The sequence below is a fragment of the Ambystoma mexicanum genome, chromosome 11, assembly GCF_040938575.1.
Source record: "Ambystoma mexicanum isolate Mex_15411 chromosome 11, UKY_AmexF1_1, whole genome shotgun sequence".
Classification (NCBI taxonomy): domain Eukaryota; kingdom Metazoa; phylum Chordata; class Amphibia; order Caudata; family Ambystomatidae; genus Ambystoma; species Ambystoma mexicanum.
Window position 1 is genome coordinate 1,321,874,627 of NC_090934.1, and position 25,095 is coordinate 1,321,899,721.

Consider the following 25,095-nt stretch of genomic DNA (forward strand, 5'->3'; position numbering starts at 1 on the left):
AGGCAAGGAAAGTATTTTCTGCAGGGAATATGGCGCTTGAATCCGCCAACGCCACATATGCCCTTGCAAAATTCTCATTCTCTCTATTGGACTGCATTTCCGTGGCGGCAGACCACCTTCCCGAGGGGGAAGAGACAGACAGTTTTTCGGCCATAATTAGAGACTGCAAAGAAGCCATGTTTCAGTCTGGTCTGGATTCTGCTGACTGCATCAGCAGAGCCAAGGCTACTAGCACCGTTATACGCAGATTTGTGTGATTGAGGAAGTTGGGTTTTGCACCGGATGTGCAATCCAGACTCCTCCACATGCCCTTTTGATGTGTCTCACCTGTTTGGCAGCAAGGCTGATGAGAGGCTTGAGGTTGCAGACCTCAAAGGCAGCAGCCAAATCTTTAGCTGCCGCTATTAGCCAGTCTCAGCCTTTTGCCCCACTGTACAACCTTGGAGGGGTAGATCTTTTCGCTACTACTCCTCTGTTGGAAGAGCTAGAAGAATAGCTGGTCAAAGAGGATTCCCTCATGGTGGACGATGGAGAGGAGCGAAGCCAGCTCATGTAGTGGCATCTTTACCATCTGCCACTGCACCAGCTGCCTCAAAACCTCTGAGGTCCTCAGTCACAGTTCAACAGTGGGGGGGCAGACTGTCTCAGCATCTAGAAGAATGACGAGACATTACTTCAGATGATTTGGCATTGGAAACCATAGCCCACGGGTACTGCCTTCCGTTCATTCAAAGACCTCGGAGCAATCCACTGGGGAGCCACTCTTTGAGGATTTCAGATCTGCTCCTTGTGCAGGAAATTTGAACCCTGCTAGAGAGAGGTTCTATAGAACCAGTACCTGTAGCGGAGAGGAGCAAGGGTTGATACTCCCCACACTTTCTAATACCGAAAAAGGACGGAGGAATGAGACCCATCTTGGATTTATGGGAATTTAACAAATTCCTCAGGAAGGACAAGTTCAAGACTGTAACCCTTTCTCAGATCCTTCAAGCCCTCCAGTTTCAGGATTGGTTGGTATCTCTGGACCTTCAGGATGCTTACTTTCATGTGCCTATCCATCTCAAGCACAGAAAGTACCCGAGGTTCGCCATTGGCAGTTCTCACTATCAATTACCAGTTCTGCCCTTTGGGCTGACCTCTGCCCGAGGGTCTTCACCAAGCTAATGGTGGTTGTGGCACCAATTCTAAGAAGGGGAGGGATTCATGTCTACCCCTACTTGGACGACTGGTTGATCAGAGCAGTGTCCCCAGAAAAAGCTCAGATTCATCTAGATTATGTTGGCCACTTCCTCCACAAGCTGGGCTTCTCCCTCAACTTAAAGAAGTCACATATGATGCCATAACAGAAACTCCAGTTCCTTGGAGCAGTCCTGGACACGTTCCTGGGAAAAGCCTCACCACCAGAGGTGAGGGCTCAAGATATTTTACAGATGGTGACCAGATTTCAAAATGCCCAGCGTCTACCAGCCTTCGACTTTTTGAGGTTGCTCGGCCTCATGGCATCCTGCATTTTTCTAGTGCCAGAGGCTCGTCTGAGAATGAGATCTCTCCAGTGGGCTCTAAGGACCCAATGGTCGCAATTCTCAGGGAAGATGTCGGATCTCCTACAAATCCTGAACAGAGTAGCGCAAGACCTCCAGTGGTGGGCCTGTCACGAGAACATCTTGAAAGGAGAACTGTTTTGGCAACCATGGCCGAAGATAACAGTAGGGACAGACGCCTCACTCACGGGGTGGGGAGCCCATACCAACGACTTAACCATCAGCGGTCATTGGCCTCCATCGTAGTCCAGTCTACACATCCACCTATTAGAGCTAAGAGCAATCAGGCTAGCACTGAAAGCTTTTCTGCCATCAGTACTGATGACGGACAACACAGTGGCCATTCACTACCTCAACAAAAGAGGAGGCGTAGGGTCACTGCCACTGTGCAGTGAGGCAATGCAGCTCTGGTACTGGGCAATACAGGAAGGAATCGCTCTATCGGCAGTTCACCTAGCCGGAGAGAAGAACACGGCGGCGGACGCTCTGAGCAAGCAGACCTCAGTCTCCCACGAGTGGAAACTAGCTCTGGAAGTCCTTCAAGAGATCTTCACCCTTTGGGGAAACCCCTCAGGTGGATCTGTTCGCAACAAGTGTCAACAAGAAATGCGAACGATACTGCTCAAGGGAATTTCCCCAGAGAGCAGCTCTACGAGATGCATTTGTGGTGGACTGGGAGTTTCCACTTCTGTACGCGTTTCCTCCAGTCCCCGTCATTCCTCACGTAATAAGGAGGCTGAGAAGATTCCGGAAACCCATGATTCTAATTGCCCCAGATTGGGCCAGGAGGACATGGTTCCCGGATCTTCTAGACATGTCCATCTGTCCTCCAATTCGTCTTCCACAAAGAGAGGATCTTCTCTCGCAAGAGGCGGGTCATGTTCTCCATTCGGATATCAGGACTCTCAACCTTCACGCTTGGTTTCTGAAAGGTTGAGATACAAAGATTAGGACCTCCCAGATGACGTAATGGAGGTGGTGTTTTCGTCCAGAAGACCAGCAACTAAATCATTATACCGCTGCCATTGGAACAAATTCTGCAGCTGGTGTAGAGATAAGAATATTGACCCTTTTTCATGCAATGCACCGATGGTGTTATCTTTCCTGCTATACTTTTAGGACTTCAAGTTGGCACAGTCAAGGGTTACTTCGCTGCGCTATCAATCTTCAAACGCACAGCTGAGGAACCTTATTTCAAAAGGCCTCTAGTCATTCCGTTTCTGAAAGGGTTGACTAATGTCTTAAACCCCCCCCCCCCCCCCGACTCCATTTCCCCTGTGGGATTTAAATCTAGTTTTGAAATTTCTAATGGGCACTCCCTTTGAGCCTCTTCATTCCTGTCCATTAAGGTTTCTCACTCTTAAAATTGTTTTTCTAGTGGCTATAACCTCTGCCACAAGAGTGAGCGAGCTACAAGCTTTATCTTGCAAACCTCCACATACTATTTTCCACAAGGATAAAGTAGTACTTCAAGTGAAGCCTAATTTCCTCCCAAAGGTTGTCTCGGAATTCCATATCACGCACAAAATAACCTTGCCTTCATTTTACCCCCCTCCTCATCCAGGCAAAGAGGAAGAGAGATTGCACAGGCTGGATCCAAAGCGTGCTTTGAGTTTTTACATCAGCAGACCTGCAAGAATTAGGCAAGCCTACCAGTTGTTTCTGGGGTATGCAGGACATAAACTAGGCCTAGCCATCGAGAAACAGAGAATCTCAAGATGGATAATTCTAACTATCATCGAGTGCTATAAATTGACAGGAAAAGACCCTCCTCAACACCTCGGGGCTCTTTCAACCAGGGCTATTGCAGCCTCGTCAGCTCTCCAGAGAGGAGTTCCAATAAAAGACACTGTACGGCTGCCACATGGTCGTCTGCACAAACCTTCACCAAATTCTAGTCTAGATTCCTCCACTAGCCAGGAGACTACATTTGAGAAAGCTGTATTGCACTCTGTGCACACTTAAACCATATAAATTTTACTCCCACCTCCAATTTTCATTGCTGATTTGGGAGTCTTATCAAAGATAAGAAATACATGGGAGTACACAATTCATTCTTTCGACTGGATGTTCCTCCCACGTATTCCTTATCACCCCTCCCATCCTTCCCCACAGTAAAACTTCCCTTGTAGTTGCAGCCTACACTCCCTCAAGGGTACTAACCATCTCATACTGGACAAATACAGCACCTCAAAACGGAACTGAGCAAGACTATTTATACATATGGTGAGGTCGGCGCTGATACAGAGGCCTTTGAGGGACACCGACTCGAGGGACGTCAACACGCAGCACCCTCTACTGAAAATAAATTCCGAGGCCAGCAAGCTGTAAGTGGATTTATCAAAGGTAAGGAATACGTTGGAGGAACTTCCAGTCGAAAGAACATTACAGTTGGTAAGTAACTTGTTCATCTATCTTTTGGAGCTGAGGGCAATCAGACTAGCGCTGAAGGCCTTTTCTGCCCTCTGTACGGGCAAAGAATGTCTTGGTAATGACTGACAACACAGTGGCCATGTAGGGTGTAGGGTCACTACCACTGTGCAGAGAGGCAATGCAGCTCTGGTACTGGGCAATTCAAGAAGGAATCGCCCAATCGGCAGTTTACCAAGCCAGAGAGTAGAAAACGGCGGCGGACGCTTGGATCAGGCAGAGCACAGTCACCCACGAGTAGGAACTAGCTCAGGAAGTTCTTCAAGAGATCTTCACCCTTTGAGGAATCCCTCAAGTGGATCTGTTCACGACCAGTGTTAACCGTAAGGGCAAACTGTACTGCTCCATGGAATTTCCACTCCTGTACGCGTTTCCTCCAGTCACGGTCATTCCTCACGTGATCTGGACGTTGAGAAAGTTCAGGAAACGCATTATCCGAGTTGTCCCATATTGGGCTAGGAGTATGTGGTTCCCTGACATTCTGGACATGTCCATCTGCCCCCCCAATACGTCTTCCACGGAGGACTGTTAGGCAAGATTGTATGCAGTACCCTTTGGGTGCACAACAACAACCTGACCTCCTGGCAATAGGAACCCAACCTTTGGTATAGGTCTGTACTACACAGGTTGGTAGCATGTTGAGCAGCCAGGCTTTTCTCAAGAGGGGTCAAGGGGAGTTACAGAGATTCACAGTGACAAGTATTCAAATAAACTCTTACACACAAGGTTTCTTGATTAAACAATTAGTAATTTATTTAAAAGTCAGTTAGAGTAAGCCTTCTTCAGAAGGGGGCAATATAATAGTAACACACAACTACACTCCAAAATCCACATTCTTAATATTTCTAAATCAGTAGGTACCCTTTTGAGATAGCACACACCACTTCCTACACCCTCATGGGACTTTAGTAACTAGGACACTGTGGAAATTAATATACCACTGTTTGCATTTAGAATCTGATTTAAGAGTTTGGCAAAGAACAAGGTTATTAGAACAGAACAAGAGATCGCACAAATATTATATTCTGAAGCAGGTAAGTACTTTTGGTAACCCCCAATGCAAAGCTAGTTAACCCCTTACTGGGAGGAGGATTAAAAAAAAACAATATCAGAGGGCAGAAGAGACATTCAGGGGGCCAGGCTAGGCCAAAGTCAGTTGGGCAAAAGTCAAGGTGAGCTGAAGCACTTCTTGCCGGCAAGTAATTCTTTGCACAATGTTTTAGAAGTCTTTGTAGAAAAGAAGAATTCAAAGCAGGGTCACAAGCTGTTTAGACTTGTGAAGAAAAGAAGCTATCGGCAACTCTACAGAGCAACCACAATAGGGAGGACGTCTGGGGACTCGTCCTGCACTGCAATGGGACGGTCAGCGACCGTAACAGGCAATCTTCAAACAAGTAGCACTTCAGTGTTTCAGCTCCTCGTGTCTACCACAAATGGCAACACACTGGATCCTGGCTGTCGAGATGGGCTTTACTTGCATTTGGGGGTCCAGCACTATGTTGAGGTGGCTCAGGCTCGGTCAGTCCTGCTTCCTGGGAGTCCGTAGGATCTTCCTGGAGCTATTGGCCAGCTTAAAAGCAACGCACACAATCTGGTGTTCCTCTCCCTGGCTATTCGGTTCCAGCAGCAACTACAGTGGAATTTCAACCAGCTCCGAGAGGATGTCCAGGTGTCTTACTTTGGTGTTGATTGGTCCCACCAACTTAATGGGAGAAGTCGTCTTTGCAGGGGCTTCTCTGTCGATACAAATTTGGAGTTTCAGCACAGCAGCAGGGCTTCACCGGGCAAACCAACGGTCCAGGAGTTGCAGCAGGCGTCTTCTTTGAGTTATTCTTCGGATTCCTTCATCCAGTGGTCGACTCTGTCCTCCAAGCCAAAAAGCCTCACCTTTTATGCAGGTTTCTCCCATTCTTTCCAGCCTAGCTGTCAGTCACCCAGCGGGCCAATCACCTAAGAGTGCATTCCTGTCTCCTAGGAGACTCAGCACAAGGTGTTTCAGGCACCTCCCTCACTTCCTACCCCCGCCAGACACCCTGGAGCCATAGGCGGGGTTTCACTTGTGAATCCCGCCAAAGACAAAACAAACAAAGGGACCAATCCTGGTTTGGTGTGCAGAGTAAATCTCGAGAAGGACCTTTCCATAAAGAAATGGTGAAAAAAAGACGACTGGGCCATTTTGACAAAAATTGCACCCTTGGGTGCTTTACTGCAGTTGCGAACGAAGCCCGCAGTAAATGCACACCACAGTAGGTAAAAGTAAACCACTGCCACCAGCCATTCATTGAGGAAAGGGTAACCTAAAACTGTTACATGAGAAGCTAGACAAAGGAGATACTAAGTAACCCCTCCAGCACCCTATTGTACGATAGTGTGTGCTAGGTGTAGAAAGTTACAAGAGTAAGTAAGGAAAATTCGACTTCATTGCTCTTGGAAACAGTAGCTTATCCAGTAGAAGGTATTTAAACCTTTGGGAAATCTGGAAGCCTTCTCTGTGTCACTGCATTGAAGGTGCTGTGTGACACCATGCAAAAGATGATGCCTATGGAATTTGTCAGACTCCACAACCAAAATGAAACCGAGTTCAAAATCACATTCAAATACATGATAGAGTGGGGGGAAAAAGGGTCTCGCTCTCTCCAGGCAAAAAATTAAAATCCTAGAGTCCAGCAAAAGAGATGGGGGTCTGTAAGGAATTAGCACATTTTGGAGACTTCTCCCTTACGACCTTCTCTCACGGGAGGAGGGTCAGGTACTCCATCCAGAGGTCTAAACATTCAGCCTTCACGCATGCTTTGTGAGAGGCTGAGATACAAGGATTGGGACCTCCCGGATGACGTAATGGAGATTTTGCTTTTGGCCAGAAGGCTAGCACAGAAGTCGTTGGAACAAATTCTGCAACTGGTGCAGAGACAAGAATGTATTCCAGGTGTTTTGCACATACAATGAAGTGTTAACCTTTCTACTACCCTTAGCCAATCTGGGGCTCCAGGTTGGAACTATTAAGGGCTATTTAGTGGCACTGTCCATCTTTAAGTGCTTGTCTAAAGAACGTTCATATTTCAAGATTCCACTGGTGACACAATTTCTAAAGGGGCTTACCGATGTGTTCCCCCATCTCCTTACCAGGTTCCAATTTGGGACTTTAATCTTGTACTAAAATGTCTAATGTGTGCACCCTTTGAACCCTTACTCTCAAGTCCTTTTAAGGTTGTTAACTTTTAAAACCATTCTCTTGGTAGCTCTAACTTCATTCTTACCCCAAAATCATTTCTGATTTTCACGTAGGACAGACATTGTTTTACCTTCTTTCTATATTTCATCCTGGCAAGGAGGAGGAGAGATTGCCTAGGTTGGCTACACTCAGAGCTCTTGGCTTTTATACATCTAGACTATCAAAACTTTGCTTTGAGGATCAGCTTTTCATTGGCTATACAGGCCACAAACTGAGTCAGGCTGTTACGTAACAGACCTTATTCTGGTGGATCATTCTGGCAATTTCAGAATGTTACAAACTGGCAGGCAAGGATCCTCCTGAAGGATTAAGGATCCATTCCACCAGGGGCGTGGCTACCTCTACAGCCCTGCAACGGGATGTACCGATAAAAAGCATTTGTGGGGCATCAACGCGGTCTGCTATTCATACGTTCACAAAACATGACTGCCTGGAGTCTTCCCTCAGTCAGGATGGGTGCTTTGGCAAAGCAGTTCTGCATCCGGTTCATGAAAACCATTGAACTAAATTCGTACTCCCTCCACCAAATCTAATACTGCTCTGGGAGTCAATCAAAGATGAGGAATATGTGGGAGGACACAATCTATTCGAAGAAGAAGTTACTTACCCCTGGTAACGTTCTTTCAACTGGATGTTCCTCCCACATAATCCTCATCGCCCTCCCAACCTACCCCACAGTAGAATTTCCCATGCTATTGCAGCTTTCGCTCCTTCAAAGTTGAGTTTGGTCATTCCTGTGGTTATGCAGGTATTTCTACTGTAAGTAAAACAGAACTGAAGCCAATGGCCGCTCTCCGTGCTATATATGCCTTCGATGACATCCTCGAGACGGAGGCCCTCGAGGGACATTGAGTCGACTGCATCGATGCACAGCGCACTCTGCCCAAATTCTTTTCCCGAAGCAGCTGAAGCTGGATATCGAATATCGATGATGAGGAATACGTGGGAGGAACATCCAGTCGAAAGAAAGTTACCAGGGGTAAGTAACTTGTTCTTCTGTGCTCCTGAAAAAGGCATCAAATCCAGAGCCGCATCCACCCGCAAGGAAAACCTTGCCTGGAGCCTTCCCTGTGATCCTTGCTGCAAAAGTCCTTCCAATGTCCTGTCATCTTAATGAAGGAATTCAGCAACCAGGTTTTTGGCTGCAGATCCTGATGTAGTCCTGCTGAAAAATCGGTTCCATGTGTTAATATCTCCGCAAAATGATTGCCTTTGAAGAATGGCACTGTACTTTTGCGGCAATATTAACCCATTGAGCCTGCACGGGTCACCCAAGCAACCCCCATATTATTTTAAAGGGAGCGGGGGTGGGGGCTCATTTACCCCAAAAATTATCCCGACTAATATTATCTGATGACCTTATGCCCACTAATATTACCTGATAACCGCAAAATCATCTTCTGTGCTGGCTTTGGTATTTACTTACGTTAAGTGTCTTGTGATTCCTGTGTAGTTTTGGCATCTTTTCTGTGATTGGGAGTCCTCTCCTTCAGTACACCCAGGCCCACTGCTAGAATCGTCCTGGGGTGTCTTCTGTGAAGCCCCTTGATCCTCATCTAACTCTAAAGTAAAGTACTTGTTCTAACAGTCTATTTTAGGAACTTAGACTTTTGCTACTTAAGAACCTATCCTGACCTGCCTATTTGACACTAGACCCTAGTGATTCCCTCCCCCCAACCCTCCCCCCCATTCTGCCACTGAGAACACTCATGCTCCAAGAATAAGAGTAAGACATCTAAGGATTGGGCCTTTTGCCTAGAAAAGAGAATAAGTGTTTAAAAGTTACTTGCAAAAGAAGTTGGTTGGTAACTGTAACTCTTGAGAGTGAATAGTTAGAAAAGTTATTACTCACCTAAGAAATGTTCTGCGCATTCTGAAAAGTATATGCAACATCTTTCTTTCCTTAGAAACTGTTTCGCCATTCTAACAAAGTAGATGTAAGGTTACATTACTCACCTGTGATTTGGTTGCACCTCTTCCCAAAAGTAATGCTGTTGGATTCACTTCACGATTCCTGTTAAGATCATTGCATGAGTGTCCCCCAACTGGGTCTTGCTTCCCCTGACCTGCTGTTCGCCTGTCCAGAATAAGTCTGCATTAGGTTTTACCTAGCTAGAATAACCTTGAGTCCTTTATAAAGAGTAAAATTGGGTTTTGCTTCCCCTGGTCTGCTTTATACATACACACAGAGTCTTAGGTGTATACCTGCCCCAGGTTGCTGATAGCTCCTTGAAAAAGTATATGGGTTTTACTTACCTTGAGTTAGCTGTGTGCAGTCTAAAATAAGTTACAAGAGTTACTGCTTATCTCAATATGTGTTTCACTGATCTCAAAAGCACCTGTGATTGAATATTACATCCTTAGGTTTTACTCACCTAGTATAACTGTGTGTTATCACAAACATAGTTACAGGTTTTTACTGTACCTAGAATAAGTGTTCCACTAGTCACACATTGTATGCTGTCCAGTTGACTGATTATGTAATTTGTTGCTGAGCATCATGGTACAACTGGCAGGGTCTACCACCCTTACTGAATGTAATCTGAAAGTAACCATTGGTTTTTATTCCCCAAGAATAGGTGTGACCTATACTGAATGTGTTTAAAAAGGTTTGACTTCCCTAGAACTACTGTTAGGTGTTACAAATAAGGTTATATGCTTTGGTATGTGAACCTTCAAGCATACTATGTGTTTTTATAATTATGGTTAGATATAATGTGGTAGTACTTATTTCCCCCAAGAATTATCTGGTCCTACTTGTATTTAAATAAACCATAGATTTTTACAATACCTAGTGTTTTAGTGTTTATTTGGACCATTTGTAGTACAGTTTCATTTGTACTGATTCTAGAGCTCTCTCTCCCTCCTAAGATAAGCCTGGCTGCTCTGTCTACGCTACCATGAACTCGGGTGGTACAGCCTTATACTATGAGTGGGGTTGGACTTCAGAAAAACTGTCCTAACACACCTTGTCAAAAACTCCAGTTCATCTGAGGTGTACTGGATACTTCCTTGGGAAAGAACTTGCCACCCGAGGTGAGGGCTCAATACATTCTTCAGATGGATACCAAATTTCAGAATGCCCAGTGTCTCGCGGCCTTCGACTTTTTGAGGTTGCTCTGCCTCATGGAATCCTACATTCTGCTGGTGCCAGAAGCTAGTCTGATAATGAGATCCCTTCAATGGGTACTGAGAACTCTATGGCCCAAGTTCTCAGGAAAGATGTCGGACCTACTTCAGGTACCAAGCAGGGGCGCACAGGATCTTCTGTGGTGGGGTTGGGAGGACACGATAGTAGTGACGGACGCCTCACTCACAGGGTGGGGAGCCCACACCAACGATCTGACAGTCAGCTGTCGTTTGTCTCCATCGGAGTCCAAAATTCATATCAATCTTTTGGAGCTGAGGGCAGTCAGAATAGGGCTGAGGGCCTTCCTTCCGTTGGTATGGGGGAAAGAATGTCCGGATAATGACAGACAACACGTTGGCAATGCACTACCTCAACATGAGGAGGTGTAGGGTCACTACTGCTGTGCAGGGAGGCAATGCAGCTCTGGTACTGGGCAATACAATAAGGAATCTCCCTATCAGCAGTTCACCTAGTCTGAGAGGAGAACACAGTGGCGGACACTCTGAGCAGGCAGAGCACAGTCTCCCACGAATGTGAACTAGCTCAGGAAGTCCTTCAAGAGATCTTCACCCTTTGGGGAACCCCTCAAATGCCAACCGGAAGTGCGAATTGTACTGCTCCAGGGAATTTCCTCCAAGAGGAACTCTAGGAGACACGTTCAAGACAGACTGGGAATTTCCACTCCTGTACGCCTTTCTTCCAGTCCCTGTCATTCCTCAAGTGATCAGAAAGGTTGAGAAAGTTCGGGAAACGCATGATCCTAATTGCCCCAAATTGGGCCAGGAGGACGTGGTAAACTGACCGTCTGGGCATGTACATCTGTCCTCCAATACGTCTTCCAAAAAGAGATGACCTTCTCTCGCGAGAGGAGGATTGGGTTCTCCATCCAGAGGTCAAGACACTCCACCTTCAGGCTTGGTTTCTGAAAGGCTGAGAAACAAGGATTGGAACCTCCCGGATGACGTAATGGAGATTTTGCTTTCAGCCAGAAGGCCAGCAACAAAGTCTTTGTGCAGTTGGAATACATTTTGCAACTGATGCAGAGAAAATAATGTAGATCCTTTTTATGTGTAAAACACCGGATGTTTTATCCTTTTTGCTATCTTTGGCCAATCTGGGGTTCCAGATTGGTACTATGAAAGGCTATTTGGCGGCACTGTCCATCTTTAAGCGCTCGTCAGAGGAATGTTCCTACTTCAAAACTCCACTGGTGACACAATTTCTAAAGGGACTCTCCAATGTGTTCCCCCATCTCCTTTCCAGGTTCCAATTTGGGACCTTAATCTGGTTCTAAAATTCCTAATGTGTGCACCTTTTCAACCCTTACACTAATGTCCTTAAGTTTGCTAACCTTTAATATCATTCTATAGGTAGCTCTAACATCAGCGCGTAGAGTGAGCAAGTTGCAGGCACTTTCGTCCAAGCCACCCTTTACTATCTTCCATAAGAATAGGGTTGTTCTAAGGGTCAAACCTCAATTTCTGCCCAAGATCATTTCTGATTTCCACATAGGACAGAAAATTGTTCTGCCTGTTTCTTTCCCCCGCCTCATCCTAGCTAGCAGGAGGAAAGACTACACAGGTTGGACCCTCTTAGAGCTTTAAGCTTTTATATATCTAAAATGTGAAAACTGCGTATTGATCAACTTTTCATTGGATATTCAGGTAATAATCTGGACCAGGCTGTCTCTAAGCAGACCTTATCCGGATGGATAATTGTTACAGATTGGCAGGAAAGGAGCCTCCGAAAGGTTTAAGGCCCCATTTTACCAGGGGCATGTCTCCCTCTACAGCCCTGAAAAGGGGTGTACCAATAATAACTTTTGTGAAGCAGCAATGTGGTCTGCTATCCACACATTCACAAAGTATTATTGCCTGGAATCTTCCCTCTGTCAGGATGGTAGCTTTGGTAAAGCAGTCCTGCACTCGATTCATGACATCATGTGAAGTCGCAATCTACTCCCTCCTCCAAATCAAATACTGCTTTGGGAGTCTATCAAAGATGAGGAATATGTGGGAGGACACAATCCATTCGAAGAACAAGTTACTTACCCCTGGTAACGTTGTTTCGACTGTACGTTCCTCATCGCCCTCCCATCCTACCCCACAGTCGAATTACCTATGCTATTACAGCTTTCGTTTCTTCAAGGCTGAGTACGGTCATTCCTGTGGTTATGGAGGTATTTCTGCTGTAAAGGGAAAAAAACAGAACTGAAGCCAACTGGTGCTGCTTCTGCTATATTTGCCTTTGACATCCTCCTCTTCGGAGGCCTTTGAGGGACATTGAATCGACACCATGGACGCACAGTGCCTTTGGCCGAAAAAAAACATTCTGAAGCTGGACAAGACATGTCAAAAGATGAGGAATACGTGGGAGGAACATCCAGTCGAAAGAATGTTACCAGGGGTAAGAAACTTGTTCTGCTATGACCTCGGTCGCATGTCTTACTATAGAGTGTGTATTTACAAGGGCCATTTTCAAATTGTCCTTATATTTCATCTCAACTTTATTTGTAGTAACATGTAATAATTCAGATGGTCTAGGTCGTTAGAGGTGTGAAGTATTGTAGGGTTTACCCCATTGTTGTTCATACATGTAGGTTCTTGATTTTTGTTACATTTATCATTTATCCCTACATTATTTTCTTCTAGCTTAAGTATATAGTTCGTTGTCATCGGTTCTTTGGATATAGGTAATGGTTCCTTGCATGCCAAGTACTGAGCAATTACCTCATTGGAGCGGTTGCTGTGAACAGAGGCTACTTTTGGCCAAGCCCAATGCTGTTCTTGCAATCCTAATAGCTCCTAATGGATGCATAACATGGCTTCCAATATAGCTCCCTGCATTATTTGCTATTCGCTTAATTTATGGCAATATAATTCCAATGGATTCTGTTTTACACTCCTTACCGTCCTTCCTGGATGCCACGGACCAACACAGACAGCTTGTTGCCACGCCTCCATCTGCAAACTAAGCACTCGAACTACAATACTTATGGGTATTTTAGTTCAAACGTGTTGCTGTAGGCAGCTAGAGGCAGCAGATTCTTGAGGAAAGAGCCTGGTTACTAAAATAGTTAATTCAACAGCAAAACACAGCGATTTTCCAACAGAGTAACAAAGTCCTTCCAATATTCTTAATGAAATGCTTTGAAAATCGTAATGGTGGTTTTCTTTTTCTTTTTTTTTTTTTTCGCTAATCCAAAAGGGACAAAATTGACGAAGGCACAACATGGCAAATTGCCTTTCTTAAGTATGCTAACGTTCTTACCCTAGAATTGTATTCTACACTTCTAAAAAATATCATTGGTTAATCTGTCTATTCCTTTAATAGAAACAGTGTAATACGTTTATATACCAATAGGTTCTACTGAGCTGGAATAGCTGTTGCTCTTCTGAAACTGTAACGTTGGGTTATGCTTTCCCTGAAGTGCTTTACTAGATTCTTACTTGTCCATGAGTAGATTAAGGCCCCTCTAGAAAGTACGAGTTAAGTTACTCCCTCTGAACTGTGTTCTTAAAAGTAATATTGGTGGTGTAACTGTATCCATTTATAATAGAAGAATGTTACATATGTTACATAACACTGGCCACACATTGACTCTCTCAACAATAGCAATCTATCATAAACACCAACAGCTCCCACCCACGTGCCTGGCCTCTTTGGGCTGCTTAGTCGAGCCTAGCTCGCCACCGAAGTCCTAGACCGGCAAAATGCACACATGCATCTCTTAAGCTAAACCCTTTAGAATTCTCCAGCACATTGACTACAGTCACTGAGGGCGTTCCTACCCAAAAAAAGCACATTGAGGCCACACAAGTGGGGAAAGTGCGCTATATTAATAACCAAATACAATACAATGTTGGAAGATATACTTGTAACAGTGTTGGTCTAATTAAGTGAATCTATAGTTGAATTAAACAGTATGTTAGGACCAGTAGGGTCTGCTGCCCTTGAATTACTTCTAGTATTCTAAAAGTATAACTTACATGGTCTTATTCCTCAAGGATAGCCTAATGCAATTCTGAATGGATAACTTTGTCTTACTCACCTTGACTTGCTGAATGCTCCTATAAATAAGGTTATATATGGTTTGTATACCAGAATTATTGAGTTGATTTTCATAATTGTGTTTATATGATAAGTGATAGTACTTAACTTTCCCAAGATTTATATTGTCCTACATGTATTTATAATAAATCATTATTTTTACAAAACATGGTGTTTCACTGTTTCTTTGGGGTGTTAACACCCGATCCGATGAAAACAATTTTCCTTCGTTCAACAGGACGCTGCACGCATCCAGTTGAACAAAGGAAAATCCTTTCCCAAGATGGCTGCCATCGACCGGGAAGGTGGGGCTCTGTACAGAGCCCCTCTTCCCATTCCATGGCGACCAACCAGAGTGCTCAGGACAGCGGGGCGCAGTTGCGGGGGGCAGCCCATGCCACCGCAACCAATAGTTAAATGGGGGAAGGAGGCCGTTTGGGGTGTATTTCTTTTTAAGATGGCAGCCTGCGGGTTCATTAGACTGCGGCCTGAGATCGGAGATTTCAGCCCACGTTCTGCAGAATGATTAGCTGATCCCCCCGCCCTGGGTGCTAATGGACCATATGTATGCTACAATTTCTTTGTACCAAGCTACAGCCCTCCCTCCCTCCCTAAGATGAGCCTGGCTGCTTGGTCTATGCTACCAAATATTCTCAGGTGGTACAGCCTTCTACTAAGAGTGACGTTTTCTACTGCCTCAAATATGGTTTTATGAAGCCTTTAGTTGGACCAGTTGTGGAGGAGGGAGAGGAAGGGGGCAAGCACTGAAAGTACCAGAATCACCAGGATGGTAATTGACCCAAACCCTCTATTATAGCCCCCTTTTCACTATGTTGATCACCATTTCCTGTCTCCTTTGCTTGGAGGAGGGAGGGGAAGGAGGCAAGCACTGAAAGTACCAGAATCACCAGGATGGTAATTGACCCAAACCCTCTATTATAGCCCCTTTTTCACTATGTTGATCACCATTTCCTGTCTCCTTTGCTGTCGGTTCCTCTCCATCCCTGTCCCCTTCATATTGATCTGCACCTCCTGCCCTGTACTACCAAGCCACCTACCCACCGCTGTCTGTCATCCTCCTTTCCCTAATGGTAATGTTTCACCCTCCCCTTCTCATCCTTATCATTCTTCTCTCACCCCTGCTTGCCCCTCTGGCCACGTTGCCTGTCTCTGCTTCCCTGGCCCTTTTCCCTTGTGTACTTTTGCCTGTTCCTCTTCGTTGCTATACAGCTGAGCAATGTTTATGTATAGCCTCACTTCTTCAGTTCTGCAATTGACCACCACTGAAGAATGTCCAGGGGCTGCACTTACTGAACTTGTCTTTTTCAGAGGAACGCGCTAGAATCTATTCTTCGGACAGCGATGAAGGATCAGACGAAGACAAAGCCCAGAGACTCCTCAAAGCAAAGAAAATCAACAGTGATGATGATGAGGTGAGTGCTGTCTTCCTGGCTCTGTTACAGGGATGTATAAGTGCATGCTTTTATTAGAAGGGTTCAGATTCTCTCCCAATGCGTATTATGATATGTTGCCGGACCTTAGTATGATGGCACGTTTGCCATTTGCATGGCTTCTGAGCACTTATTTCCCCACATTGAAGCTTTTCTTTTTTGTCTACAAATGGAGTCTCCCTAGACATTTAGCTTTACGGCTGCCCCAATGATTCATGAGGTATGTAACCTGGCATTGCAACATCTCAGCCACCCAGGTACACCCAAGTGAAGTTGCAGGTAGGAGCTATTGTGCCCACGCAACTTTGAATTCTCCGCACCCATCATTTGTACTATGGTAGGACAAAGGCACAACAGCTGATGGGAAACGTACAAGATATCATTGATGGGCATTTATTCTACCGTTTGCTGGCAACCAGGAATTAATCTGTAGGCACCATGAAATCCTTATTTCTCCACCATCTACTGACACCGAGTACATCAGTTTCATGCGCAAAGGGTCATGTCCACACAACACCACATAAATCCACTGAACTCCATGGGTCAAGACGCATATATGGGACCTCATCACAGGGAACCTTTTTTGTATCCCTCTGAGCATATGAAGGCTGTTGGGCAAAATTGTATGCAGTACCCTTTGGGTGCACTACAATAACCTTGACCTCCTGGAAATAGGGACCCAACCTTTGGTATAAGTCTGAACTACACAGGTTGGTTGTGTGGCTGAGCAGCCAGGCTTATCTCAAGAGGGGTCAATGTGAGCAGTAATGATTTGACAGAGTTTCACAAACAAAATAAATAAAAACGCTCAAGGTTTCTTGATAAAACAATTAATTTATTTCACAGTCAGTTGAATAAGCCTTCTTCAGAAGGGAGCAATATATGTAACAATTAAAATACACTTCAAAACACACACTGTATCTCTAAATCAGAAGATACCCATTGGCGATGGCACACAGACACTTCCTACACCCTCAGGTGACTTAAATAGCTAGCACACGGTGGACATTGATTTATCACTGGTACATTTAGAGCAATACTAAGTTTGGTGCAAAAGATAGAATAGAGGAATAAAACAATGGTTAACAAATTTGCAAAAAGTTAAGTACTTTTTGAACCTTCTAATGCAGACTAAATTAACCCTTTCCTGGGGAAACAATAAAGCACAGTCAAAGGTAAAGAGGAGTCTTTCAGGGAGCCAGGACAGCCAATGTTAATTGCACAATGTCAAGGGGAGCTGAAGATCCTCTTTACAGGTAGGGAAAAAGTCTTGCACAATGTTTTTAAAAATGTTTGTAGAAAATAGAACACTTCAAGGGCGACAAGCTGGGAGGCTTGTGAGGGGCAATGCTTTAGCAACTCTGCAAGGTAACAAAGACAGGCCTCAAATCAGAGCAAACAAGGCTACACGTCAAGTGGTAAGTTCTCTTAGATTTTACAGTACCTCTGGTTAGAAGAAATGGTTCCAGCTGACTTCAGTTCCTGTACAGCTTTGCAGATCCTGTTGTTCCTGAGCCTCAGTCGTGGGGACAAGAGGGAGGACGGGACGCCTGCTTTGTAATGGGACGGTCAGCGGCAGCAATGGGCAAACTTCAATTCAGCGATTCTTCTGTGTTTCAGCTCCTCATGTCTTACAGCAAATAGCAACACTGCGGTTCTCGGATACCACTTCAGACTTTCCTTGATTCTGGGGTCCAGCACTCTGTTGAGGTGGCTCAGGCTTGGTCAGTCCTGCATCAGGGAAGTCCGAAGGATCTTCCTAGCGCTCGGGCCCAACTTAAAAGCAACGCACACACTCTGGTGTTTCTCTCCCTGGCACTTCGGTTCCAACAGCAGCAGCACTGGAAATACAATCAGCTTCGAGAGGATGTCCAGACGGGCTTACTTTGGAGTTGATTGGTCCCAACAACTCAAAGGGAAAAGTCGTCCTTGCAGTGCTTCTCTAGTCGAGGCGAATTCGGAGCTTCAGCACAGCAGCAGGGCTTCACCATTCAAACCAATGGTCCAGGCGTTGCAGCAGGTGTCTCTTCCAAGTTCTTCTTCAGATTCCTTCGTCCAGTGGCCGCTCTGCCTTCCAAACCAAAAAGCCTTGCCTTTTATGAAGGTTTCTCCCATTCATTCCAGCCTAGCTGTTAATCACACAGCAGGGTGGCTGTCCTTGCCGGACAGCCAAGCCAATCACCTTTGGGTGCATTCCTGTAGCCAAGGGGATTAAGTACAGGAGTTTCAGGCACCTCCCTCACTTCCTGCCCCTGCGAGACATACTGGAGCCAGAGGCGGGTTTCACTCGTGAACCCTGCCAAAGACAAAATTAACAAAGGGACTAAACCTGGTTTGGCGCGCAGAGTAAATCTCAAGAAGGACCTTTCCATCAAGAAATGACGAAAAAAGAAGACTGGGGCCGCTTTGACAAAATGGGCACACGTGTGCTTTACCAAGGCTGCAATTGAACTCAATGGTAGTAAAAAGTAAACCACTGCCGCCAGCCATTAATTGTAGAAAGGGTAACATAAAAATGTTACATGAGAAACTAGGTGAAGGGGATACTAAGTCACACAGCACCTTCAGTGCAGGGGCCCAAGGAAGTCTTTCAGATTTCCCAAAGTTTTAAATACCTTCTCTTGAATAAACTACTGTTTCCAAGAGCAGTGAAGTGAAATTGACTTACTTACATTTGTAACTTTCTAGACCCTGCACACACTATCTTACAATAGGGTGCTGGAGGGGTTACTTAGTATCCCATTTGTCTAGCTTCTCATGTAACATTTTGATGTTACCCTTTCCTCGATGAATGGCTGGTGGCAGTGGTTTACTTTTAACTACTGTGGTGTGCTTTTACCGCGGGCTGCGTTCAAAGATGCAGTAAAGCAACCAAGGGTGCCATTTTTGTCAAAATGGCCCCGGTCGTCTTTTTTCACCATTTCTTTGTGGGAAGGTCCTTCTTGAGATTTACTCTGCGTGTCAAACCAGGTTCGGTCCCTTTGTTTGTTTTGTCTTTGGCGGGGTTCACGAGTGAAACCCGTCTATGGCTCCAGTATGTCTGGCAGGGGCAGGAAGTGAGGGAGGTGCCCGAAACTCCCTGTGCTTTTCTCCCTGCTGGGTGACTTGACAGCTAGGTTGGAATGAATGGTAGAAACCTGCATAAAAGGTGAGGCTTTTTGGCTTGGAAGGCAGAGTTGACCACTGGACGAAGGAATCCGAAGGAGAACTTGGAAGAGACACCTGCTGCAACTCCTGGACCCTTGGTTTGCCCGATGAAGCCCTGCTGCTGTGCTGAAGCTCTGAATTTGTCTCAACTAGAGAAGCCCTGTTTTGGTAGCTTTGCTCAGCAGCCAGGCTTATCTGAAGAGGGGAATGTGAGCTGTAATGATGTTACACAGAGGTCTACAATTACAAGTATTCAAATAAACTCTTACACTCAAGGTTTCTTGGTAAAACATGTATTAATTTATTTCACAGTCAGTTATAAAACATTATCTAGAAGGAGGCAATCTATAGCACACAAAAATATACTTCAATACTTCACACTATCAGTTTCTGAGGCATTTGAACTACTTTGAAGGAGGAGCAAAAAGGCATATGTTAATAAAGATTAGTTACTTTTAAACAGTGCAAATAGTTTGAGTTCACCAGAGGAGTCCATTCAATGCAATAGGTTAGGCCAAAGTCAATGGGCTAAAGTCTTCTATAGGATAAGGCAGTTGTGGTAGTTAAACGGAAACGTCTTTACCAAAGATCTCAGAAGTAGTTTGTAAAAGAAAGATTCATATGTTGGGTCACAAGTTGACTAGGCCTGCAAGTTTCCAAAGTTTCAAGCACTTTCGCAGTGAGAGGCAAGTTCTCTCGGTCGGGTTTTCACAGTACCTTACAATGAATAAAAAGATGCCGCTGAAGACGTCTGTTCTTGGCAGTTCCTGCAGATCTCGCTGTTCCTGAGCCTCAGTCGTGGGGCGACAGGGAGGACGTCGGGCAAAAAAGCTGGCAAATGGCAAATCTTCAATTCCGGTAGCTGTAGTCAAGCACACAAACTGGGGTCCGTCTCCCTGGTTATTTGGTTTCCTGCAGCACTCTGAGGAAAATACAACCAGCTCCGAGAATGGTATCCAGGTGGCTTAATGTCGCGTTTATTGGTCCCACCAACTCAAAGGGATAAGTCGTCCCTAGAGGGCTTCTCTGTCGAGATGAACTTGGCGATTCGGACCTGCAGCAGGTCTTCACCGGGCAAACCAACGGTCCAGCAGTTGCAGCAGCCATCCTCTTCCAGCTCTTCTTCGGTTCTTTCCTTCCAGTGGTCGACTCTGCCTTCCAAGCCAAGAGACTCGCCTTTTATCCAGTTTCCTATCATTCATTCCAGCCTAGCTGCCACTAACCCAGCAGGGTGGCTGTCCTTGCCGGATGCATTTAGGTCTCCTAGGAGACCACGGACAGGGAGTTTTGGGCACCTCCCTCACTTCCTGCCCACCCCAGACACTCGGGCGCCAGAGGCGGTCTTCAGTCCTGAAGCCCGCCAAAGGCGCAGGAACAAAGGGACCAAACCTGGTTTGGCGCGCAGAGACAAACTCTAGAAGGACCTTTCCAAAATGAAATGGCTAAAAAAGAAAACCAGGACCTGTTTAAGCAAGGGGGGCTCAGACACCATCTTAAAAAACATGGCTCCTGCGATTTAACGCTACTGGTGTTCGCGTTCGGGAAAAATCATGGTAGTTCGTTGTAAAACCACTGTCACCAGCCATTTCGAGAGGAAAGGGTAGCAGTTGACTGCTGCATTCGTTTCTAGACACAGATGATACTAGGTAACCCCTCCAGCACTCTATTGTAAGATGTGCTGGGTCTAGGAATTTGAAAAAGCTAGTAAGGTCAATTTCACTTCACTTTCTCTGGGAAACAGTTTATCCCAGAGAAGGTATTTGAACTTTGGGACAGCCTAAAAGGCTTCCCTGTGTCACTGCACCGAGGGTGCTGTGACACAAAAGAAAGGATTCCTATGGAGTTGTCTAATACTCCATAATCAAAGAACACAAGAGGAAAACCCGTTCAAAATACATGAGAGAGTGCGGAAAAAAGGCTTACACTCTCTCCAGGTAAAAAAAGAAAGTCCTCAAAATCCAGCAGAGTTGCTGGGGGTCTCTAATGTGAAGGGAATTGGCACATTTATGAGAATTCTCCCTAACAAGGACAACTTCTACCCTTGAGTTGGTGGGACCTATCAACTCCAACGTAACCCACCTGGACATCCTCTTGAAGTTGGTTGTATTTCCACTGCAGTTGGTGCTGAAACCGAAGAGAGAGGGAGAGGAACACCAGGTTGTGTGTGTTGATTTTAAGTTGGCCATGAGCTCCAGGAACATCCTCCGGACTCCTGAGGAAGCAGGACTGACCGAGCCTGAGCCACCTCAACAGAGTGCTGGACCACAGATGCAAGGAAAGCCCATCTCGACAGCCGAGAGTCCTCTGTGTTGCTGAGATGCGAGGAGCTGAAAACGCGAAGTGCCACTGAATAGAAGTTGGTCCTTTTCTGTCACCGACCGTCCCGTTGCAGTGCAGGAGTCCTCCAGACGTCCTCCCTCTTGTCCCCATGACTGAGGCCCAGGAACACAGGATCTGCAGAGCTGCACAGGAACAGAAGCCAGCTGAAACTATTATTCTTCTAACCAAAGGTACTGTAAAGTCTAAGAGAACTTACCTCTTGTTTAGTAACCTCACCTGTTCTCAGTTTAGACTTGTGGTTGTTTATGTAGAGTTGCCAGCAGCTTCTTTTCCTTACAAGCCTAATCAGCTTTTGTCCTGCTTTTGATTTCTTCTTTTCTACAAAGACTAAAACATTGTGCAAAACATTTATCTACCTGCAAGAATTGCTTCAGCTCACTCAGACTTTTGTCCAATTGACTTTGGCTTGACCTGGCTCCCTGAATGACTCGTCTTCCCTCTGATTGTGTTTCTGCCTTCCTACCAGGAAGGAGTTAACTTACTTTGCATTGGGGGTTTCCAAAAGTAATTACCTGCTTCAGAATATTTGTGTGATCTCTTGTTCTGTTCTAATAACCTTTTTCTTTGACATACTCCTAAGTATTGCTCTGCATGCAACAGTGATATATTAATGTCCACAGTGTGCTAGCTATTTAAGTCACCTGAGGGTGTAGGAAGTGTTTGTGTGCCATCCCAAATGGGCATTTGCTGATTTAGAGAAACTAAGAGTGTGTATTTTGGAGTGTATTTTTGTATTACTATTATATTGCCCCTTCTGAAGAAGGCTTACTCAAACTTACTGTTAAATTAATAATTGTTTAATCAAGAAACCTTGTGTGTAAGAGTTTATTTGAATACTTGTCACTGTGAATCTCTGTGTAATTCCCCTAAAGCTCATATTGACCCCTCTTGAGAAAAGCCTGGCTGCTCAACACGCTACCTAGCACGCAAACTAGCACCCCCTTTCGCCAATGACCCCAATATTCTAGCTGACATCTACAAAGATGTCGTTACTAAAACCATCAATGAAATAGCACCACTCGAATGGAAAAAAGAAAAGAAATCACTACATTCCAACTCATGGTTCACTGAAGAACTGCACTCAATACGCTCCCAAAAAAGAGGCGATCTAAAAAACTGGCAATCCAACCCCTGCAGTAGCTCCAAAAACATATTCAACTCAATCTCTCACCAATACAAAACAGCCATCACCACTGCCAAAGCCAACGCCTTCAATACACGTATCTCTAATGCCAAATCACATTCTAAAGAGATCTTCACCATTTTCAATGAGCTCCTCTCCCCTCCTAATAAACAGGAGGAAATAACCAAAGATAAAGCCTGGTGTGCGAGCATTCAAGCTGCCATGCTACACAAAATTGACCTTCTCCAAAAGAAAATCAAAGACCATTGCAAAGCATTACCCCAACAGAGAGGAACCAAGCCTACCAATACCCCATCCACCTCGTCCAAGCCCACCATACCTGACTTCTTCAGGGACATCACGAACCTGAAGTCATCAATCTACTAAAAAATCTCAAACCATCCCCCTGCAAAGACGATACTTGCCCACCAAAACTCGTCAAAGACTGCGCAGACTGCTTTGCGCCGCTCTTTACAGCATTCATCAATGCGTCTTTTAAAACAGGCATCATCCCAGCGAGTCTCAAAGAGGCCTTGGTCCGGCCCCTCCTAAAAAAATCTACACTCGACCCTCTACAACCCAACAACTACAGACCAATAACCACAGTGCCATTCCGCCTGAAACTGCTGGACAAGGCCGCACACTGCCATATCCAACACTTTCTTGAAACCCACTCCATCCTCGGGACCAGGCAATCAGGTTTCCGGAAAAGACACGGCACAGAAACAGCCCTGGTGGATCTAAAGAATCAGATCACTCAAATCATGGACAAGGGCAAGCCAGCCCTTCCGCTCCTTCTAGATCTCTCAGCCGCTTTCGATCTGGTTGACCACAAGACCCTCACATCACACCTCACTCACTCTGCCAACTTCTCGAGAGAATCAGCCCTCTGGGTCTCTTCCTTCCTAGAGGGAAGAGCCGTGAAAGTCTTTTCGGACATTGCCACCGCCACCCCCACGACAATCCACTGCAGAGTCCCTCAAGGATCTTGCACTGCACCCACACTCTACAACTTGTTCACTAAGCCTCTTTTTGACAAACACGACTCATACGGGATCACATATATGAACTACGCGGACAACATTCAGGTACTTCTACCCCTCTCAGGCTCATACCACGAAGACGCCAAGGCACTCCACACGATCTACTCCATGATCCAGGCCTGGATGGCAGTTAATGGCCTCTACCTAAATGGAGAGAAGACTGAAATCATGATATTAGGTCAACAGAGCACCCTGGACAAACTGTACGCTAACTTCTCCATTGACAACTCCACCATCCCCGTATCCTCAGCTGTAAAGACACTGGGAGTATACCTAGACTCCTCACTATCTATGACCAGGCAAGTCAGCGCAATCACCTCCTCTTCGGCGCATACCACCAAACTTAAACGCCATCAAGCCAAACCTCTCTAAACCCAACTGCCTCTCCATAGCTAGAGCAACCATTGGAACCAAACTGGACTATTGCAATGCCCTCCTAGCAGGCACATCAACAAAAAACCTAAACTGACTTCAAGTCACTCAGAACAATGCTCTCCGGGCCGTTCTCAGCATCCCAAGAAGAGAGCACATCTCCCATGCCAGACACTCAGCCCAATGGATCCCGGTCAAAGAGCGGATCGCGCTCAAAATCCTCACTCTTACACACAAATGCCTCTCTCTCTCCGGCCCGTCCTATCTATCAAAGACTATCTCCAAACTCTCCTCCTCCCGTCCCACCAGAACGCAATACACCAACTTACTCTACATCCCATGCATCAAAAAAGCCAAAGCCGGTGGCCTAAGCTTCCCCTACATTACTGCCAAGACCTGGAATGCCCTTCCTGCAGACATTAGAGCGGAAACCTCACTCCCGTAGATTTCTGAAGACCTCTGTCCTTGCCCAATAAGATATGTCAATCATCAACCTATGTAAATACACTGCATCGCAAATTTGTACACATTTCATATCTACCACTGTAAATAACTTATTGTGTGTGAACTATGTATTCTATGTAACTAAGACATGTCTGTAACAAGCGCCACAATTTTCCCCGGGCTGATGCGCGCTCTACAAATCTGAATAAATGAATGAAAAAATAATTACCTGTGTAGTACAGACTTATACCAAAGGTTTGGTTCCTATTGCCAGGAGGTCAGGGTTGTTGTAGTGCACCCAAAGGGTACTGCATACAATCTTGCCTAACACTGAATGACCATCTTGACAATTTAGGATTCTCCCCCTTTATCTGCATTAACCATCTCAAGGGTTGGTGGTCAGTGTGAATTACAAAAGTAGATCCATACAAGTATGGTCTAAACTTTTTCAAAGGCCATGCAATTTTATTTATTTATATTTATTTATTTCAATTCTTAGTAACGCGCCAAAATCGCCCAGAGGCCTCATGGTGCTCATAAAACAAACAAAACAGTGACACAGAGAGAAAATTGAGGAGCAGACATCTGAAAAAAGACAGTTTAGCAAAGACTAAGGAGTGTTGAAGAGATGGGTCCTAATTTTTTTTTTTTTTTTAATTGATCATTGAGGGGGACATCTTAAGATGAAGAGGTAGAGAGTTCCAGAGAGCAGGGGCAGTGACACTGAAGATGGTTTTGCCAAATTTGACTGAGCGAAAGCGAGGCTAACTAAGCCTGGCCTGCTCGGTAGAC

The 25,095-nt window shown here is 45.4% G+C and overlaps 1 protein-coding gene across 1 annotated transcript in view; it reads left to right on the forward strand.

Annotated features, from left to right (window-relative positions):
* The window catches only part of LEO1 (LEO1 homolog, Paf1/RNA polymerase II complex component), an 892,878-nt gene that overhangs the window by 838,446 nt on the left and 29,337 nt on the right, over positions 1-25,095 (forward strand). Inside the window, exon 11 of the mRNA XM_069624834.1 lies at positions 15,713-15,816. Coding sequence (XP_069480935.1) covers positions 15,713-15,816 — 104 coding nt within the window. The remainder of the gene's footprint in view (positions 1-15,712; positions 15,817-25,095) is intronic.